The sequence below is a fragment of the Mandrillus leucophaeus genome, unplaced genomic scaffold (genome assembly GCF_000951045.1).
Source record: "Mandrillus leucophaeus isolate KB7577 unplaced genomic scaffold, Mleu.le_1.0 Scaffold316, whole genome shotgun sequence".
Classification (NCBI taxonomy): Eukaryota; Metazoa; Chordata; class Mammalia; order Primates; family Cercopithecidae; genus Mandrillus; species Mandrillus leucophaeus.
The window spans coordinates 3202419-3208806 of NW_012103321.1; the positions used below are offsets into that span (position 1 = coordinate 3202419).

Here is a 6388-nt window from a genome sequence, read left to right on the forward strand (position 1 = left end):
TAACCTCATTTTGTGCTCTGACTTTTGTAATCCTATTATAGCAGATGTCTCAGCTTTGTTCCCTTGCTTATAAAAAGACAGAATGAAATGTTTCTGGCAGGAGAATCTACTGTGATATTAATTGTCTTTTATACTAATTGTCTTTATCACTAATTGTGATACTAATTGCTCCTACTCCCTGTGGCTGTAGGCGCCTGGAAGAAATAAGAGGTATTCTTCCCCTTCCCAAGGAGTTTGCCAACTCTTTGTGCTTTCTTGCCTCAGGGGGTTGCTGGTAGCTTCTGTTTAAGGACAAAAGCAGAATTTTCCAGGCACCAGAAAACACATTCCTCCCAAGATGGGGACAGAGAGGGCATAGGGGTGAGGAACCCAGGTTAGGAGAAATGAAATAGAAGTGGGCTAATACCAAGGTCTAGGAGGGCAATGAGCATTTTTTTTTTTTTTCTATTCCTTTCCCACCCCAGGCATTCGGCTCTCAGCACTGGCCAAGATTCCCTGCCTCGGTGAGGCCGGAAGCAGTTCAGACACCTGGACTCTGGCAACATGTGAGCCTGACCCAAGCAGACCACTGGTGACCAGTAAATATTGAAGCTCCAAGGTTCTTCCTTTAACATACTGAATTAATGAGCCCCCTAGGGGCATCCCCTAAAATGACTGATATTTAATTTCCCTCTAGCCTGAATAAAGACTTAGAGCAGATTAAATTTGATTTAGAGAGAGAAAAAAGCAGAGTGACTTCCTTACAACTTAGTATTCTCAACCAAAATTCATGCCCACAGCACACAAATACACACACACCACCACCCACCCATCCATCTAGCCACATACATGCTTTGGAGGATTTTGGAAGAGTGCTGAATGGCATACCATAATTTTTCAATTTGTTTAAATATTTTAAAAGTGATAGTCTTTTATGACTGGGTGCGGTGGCTCATGCCTGTAATCCCAGCACTTTGGAAGGCTGAGGCTGGTGGGTTATTTGAGGTCAGGAGTTTGAGACCAGCCTGAGCAACATGGCAAAAACCATTCTGCTAAAATTACAAAAATTAGCCAGATGTGGTGGCACAGGCCTGTGATCCCAGCTACTCAGGAGGCTGAGGCAGGAGAATGGCATGAACCCGGGAGGCGGAGGTTGCAGTGGGCGAAGATAGCGCCACCGCACTCCAGCCGGGGTGACAGAGCGAGACTCTGTCTCAAAATAAAAAGTGATAGTCTTTTAAAATGGGTTTACGGATGTAACTTTTCTGAAGTAAACCAATTAAGGCATACTGGTTTCATCCCACAGGGAGATGATGGCTACGCTGCAGAAGGACTTTGCCCAAGGAGGTGGCCCAGCCACTGGGGACTCAATTCTCTCCTTTCTGTGTTATGTAGTCCATGCATTTTGAATTGTAAACGTCTTATTTGAGAAAGGTCCTTGTTTTATTAATGGGCACTCATAAACCTGGCTCATAGACTGAAATTGTGTTCATAACGCTAATGTAGAGAAATTTCAGAATGGCAAGGCCTTGCTTCTCCTGAGATCAGCAGAATGGTGATGAAAGGAGCTTTTGGTTCATAATCAACACTGAAATAAAATTCAAGCTCTGTTTCAAAGTTCCGATTCTGATTGGAGGCTGACTCATTCCACCATGACAGGAAATTTAATTTCAATACTTTCTTAATACTTGACTCCATTAAAACAAAGATTGAAAGCCAAAGTCAACTAGGAAATACAGCAAAAGTTTGTGAACTGAGAAGAATCTTCTGGCTGACACTGGAATAAAGCCCTTCAAGGGGGACTAGCGACCTAAGACCTAGTTACCATTACATCAGTGCCTGCTTCTACTTGGGGGAATAGTTGTAGTTTTCTTCTTCCTTGGTGTTATCCTCTGATGAAAGGTGCTCCAAGTCCATGATTTAAAAGCTCATGCAATTCAAAGCAAAGCATGTCAAGGCTGCACAACACATCTAGCACCACGTACCGTGCGTAGTTATGCAGATGCTCTTCAATCAGCGTGTTAGAGGAAAGATTGATGCAGCTGCTGTACATTTCCTAGAGAGGTGCAATTAAAAATCATCTGAAAACATGCAACAAGCTCAGCACATGCACAAGCCCAGTAAACATGAAGCATGCAGGAAGACAGATTAGAGGACAGTGGCTTAGTATGCACTTTAAAGAGCATGGGCAACTGAGATGATTCTTCTTTTACTACTGAGTAGCAGAACCCAGTAAGTTATCTGGTAAAGTTTTATTTGAGTGACTTAAGTTTTAACACATTTGACCCAAAAGGTCTGGTGTTTTGGGCACAAGTATGCCTTTTCTAGCTGAAACAAACACATGATGTAGTCTTCTATAATAAGGACAATTTACAGACGAAATTGATTTATAATTTAAAATTTGGTGTTCAATTAATTAGAGAAATACTCACTAAAACTTGATTTGGGTACTGCAAAAAGAATATGGACAGTTCTTAAACCTCATTGTAATGGGATTCTAACATTTATAGCTAATGATAAATCACAAAGATTCTACAGCTCCACTGGGTGGTTTATCTGGATCACGTGGAGAATGATCTAGGTCATTCCATTCCACAGAGAGTTTTGCATTTTGGCTGCTATACCATTTTTTAATGGCATGGCAAGTGCAAAGCTTGCAGGAAACATTGCCTAAAAAGATGTTCATATCTCTTATCCACTGGATATAAATCACAGATTATAGTGCATGGGTTTCCAATGAAGGCAATTATAAAATGTAGTTCATGGCATACTCTGCCATCCCCTGTGGACTGGCAAGCACTTCAGGTTCCTATAGGCTCCAGTCAACACTTAGGAGTCTGTGTTGTAAAATACCTATGTGGAGGTCCCTGTGGTGTATTCATTTCAAAGGTCATCCCAAAGTTGTAGTTAAGTCTTTAGAAACAGAGCATCTATTTATGTACTTTTTAATTGAGCCTGAGAATAAACTATCACATCACATGAAGAGAACAAACTCTTCCTTGGGACAGAATCAGTGCCAATGCAGGACTAAACTTGCACTGACTGGTGGTTTCATCTTGCAGAAATGCCTCCAAGTCTAGGATCCCTAATACCTAAAGATTAGGCCATTTAGGGAAATTTAGGGACCAGAATATAATCTCTTATGATTTCTTTTTTAACATTTCTCTCTTAGAATATTTTCCAAAAGAAGAGCAAGGAGTATGTATGTAACATGACATGTCTCATTAGACACATGAATTTGGCTTTCCATGCATCCCTTTGGATTTTTTTTTCTGGGGATTCCCTCAAGGTAGCATGGGCCCACAATCTGTAGTATTAGGAACAACATAATCCATTTGAAGGAAGAAAAAAAGAATAGTCTCCAAATAGCACTTACTGCCTTATTCTTTCCTTTGTTAGTGGAGCTGGCAGGGTTTCCCTTGGTATCTGTTGTCTTTCTCCCAAGTGAGGTCAAGGGCAATGTAGAGGTTTTCAGCTGGTTGGCTGCCTGGTAGTTATTATTATTGTTTTGGTTGCCACTTAGTGTCTCCATGATAGATCGAAAGGCTCCAAAAGGCCTTTTCAGTTGATCCCCTGATTCGTTACTTGTGGAGGTCCGCTGGAGAGTCCTGCCCTTATCTTTGTCTTTTTCTCCATTCAGTTCAAGGCTAGGCTGCTCCATCTGCACCACAGGCTCCTCAAAGGTGACTCTCAGTTTTAAGTTCTGAGATGTCCTGCGCTTGGAAGATGGAGACTTGAGGGCACTCTTGGGACTTGTGGCAACTTTCTGGGCAGCAGTGCTGTCAGGGCTGGGCTGTGGAGGGTCACCAGAGGGCTGGTTTGGAGGAGTACTCCCTGAGCCTGGATACTGGGATTCCAAGTCTGGTTCACTGCTCTCTGAGGTGGGCGATGGGCTATGGCCATCCAGGGATTTGGAGGTCTTAATGCTGAAAGGAAACCTGCGTCCCCCTGATGCCAAGGTGTGTTTCTTGATCATCAGGTGCAGGCTTTCTGCGCTGTCCATGCTCTGTACGCTTTCTACAATGGGCTGTGGCCTTGGTCGGTCAGCCTTCCTCACTGGGGTATTCTTGGGGTCCTCAGAGTTGTTGGAGTCCGTGTCAGACTCACTCAGTGACCTCTGCATCAGCTGTCTCAGCCTGGCTAACTTCAGTTCCCTCTTCTCCAGTGGGATCTTTTTAGAATTTCTAGAGGAAGCCTGAGCATCCTGGAATTCCAAGGACAGTTTTTCCTGGGTGCAGACATTTTCTGAGATTTCCTTTCCCAATAACTGGCGTAGGATTTTATCAGAATCTTCGTCTTTTGCTTTGGGTCTAGCCCGGCTGGAGGCTGACAGGCTTCCAAGAACCTGAATCCCCTCTTGGACTCCTGGCTTGCTTTTGGCTACAGAATCATCATCTGCATCTGGGGATTTCCACTGGGACTTTCTGCAGGCAGGTGAGGATGGTGAACTAAAAAGAAGATGAAGGACATATGAGATGATTTCCTACTAGGTTGAAATGATTCAGCCACAAGTTGCTACATGGCCTTTACTGCCACTAATAATGTACAAGTAAATAAGAACAGAATACAAATAAGTACTTAATGTCTCTTCAAAACAAAAATGTGCAAATATTCCATAGTATCAGCTATAAGGTGCCTTATGCCTTTGGCTATAACTACTATGACTACTAAATTTGTCTGTTTTACTGTTTATACATCAATTTTGCGTAAATGTTCTCAGCTAATTCCATTTTCAACAAACTTATCGAGCTATATCTATATGTATATCTATATATCTCCTATTTCCACTTCACAGATGAAGAATTAAAAGATTCAATTCTCACAAAAGAGTAAGTGACCTGTTTATAGTTGTGGAATGAAAAATAGCAGAATCAGAGAATAGAGTAGGTCTTCAGACTCTAGGTCCTGTGCCTTTTTCATTGTGATTTCTCATTTTTATTCCCCTTTATAAGAAGAAAATGTTTTCTGTTGTCATCCTCTTAAAATATATTAAAGGAAGTTCAGAAGAAGGCTTAACAATTTAGGATACTTAAGAATGCTAAACAACAATGTGCTGGTATTACCTGGGTGAAGAAGGGAGTGACTTGCCCTCTGATTTCTGGGCTTCTAGAAATTGTTGGAGTTGGTTCTGCAGCGTGACACGTTCTACTGTTTGTCTGGGAAAACAACCAAAACACATGAGGTCTCTGATACTGGCTACTGCTATAAATTAGGGAGTATAATTTTTTTCCTAATAATTTCCAGTAAGTTGCAATAAATACAAAAGCCTTAAAATGTGCATAATCTTCAGTTCAGAAATTTTCCTAAGGAAACAATCAAAAGTACCCCAAAAAGATATTTATTGCCAATATTAATGAAAAACTGTAAGTAACCTAAATGCTTATCAGTAAGTCTGAGTTAACAAATTATAATTGTTTCTACAATGACAGCTATTAAAATGATAATATGTTTGAGTATCTATAGACATAGAAAAAGTTTTCCTACTTATGTCTATATAATGTAGATATAAAGCATAGTTATATATAAATATGTATATATGAAGTATACTTTACTTTCATTTAATAAAAAGGAAAATTACAAAATACTGTTTGCAGTATACAATCTCTGACTTACTATACTTTAACTTGTGATTTTTCAAATTTACAATGATGAGAAAGTGATACGGATTCAGTAGAAACTGTACTTCGAGCATCCATACAGCCATTCCTTCTCACTTTCAGTGCAGCAGTCAATACATTACATGGGATATTCAACACATTATCATAAAGTACGATTTGTGTTAGATGATTTTGCTCAACTGTAGGCCAATGTAAGTGGTCTGAGCACACTTAAGGTAGGCTAGGCTAGGATATGATGTTCTACAGCTTAGGTGTATTAAATGCATTTTAACTTTGTGATATTTTCAATTTGTGATATGTTTATTGGGAATGTAAACCCATGGTAAATTTAGGAGCATCTATAACCTCATTTTTAAGAAAACTAACTCTCCATTTCCTACATGTGCATATTTATATATATATATATAAAAATATGGAAGGATACACTTCAAAATGTTATATTTACTTTTCCTAAATTGTTTGAATTAAAGATTTTTTTAATTAAAAAAAATTTCGGAGATAGGGTCTTGCTATGCTGCTCAGGCTGGACTTGAACCCCTGGCTCAAGTGATCCTCCCGCTTCAGCTTCCCAAGTAGCGGGCACTACAGGTGTGTCCCGCCTAGTTTGACTTGACCCACATTCCTGTAAGATAAATTTTATGCTGTTTTAAGCCACTAATCTTGTGGTAATTTGTTACAGAGCAATAGAAAAAGAATTAAATATTTACAATATTAAATATTAAATATTTAATTATTATCAATATTTTAATATTTGATTTAAAATATTTAAAATAAATAAATACATAAATATA

At 39.6% G+C, this 6388-nt stretch overlaps 1 protein-coding gene across 1 annotated transcript in view; it reads right to left on the minus strand.

Moving 5' to 3' along the window:
* Window positions 1-6388, minus strand: part of SNCAIP (synuclein, alpha interacting protein) — a 153006-nt gene that overhangs the window by 9709 nt on the left and 136909 nt on the right. Inside the window, exons 11-13 of the mRNA XM_011987782.1 lie at window positions 5043-5135; window positions 3356-4427; window positions 1965-2035 (exon numbers count right to left, since the gene is read on the minus strand). Of these exons, the coding sequence (XP_011843172.1) occupies window positions 1965-2035; window positions 3356-4427; window positions 5043-5135 (1236 nt within the window). The remainder of the gene's footprint in view (window positions 1-1964; window positions 2036-3355; window positions 4428-5042; window positions 5136-6388) is intronic.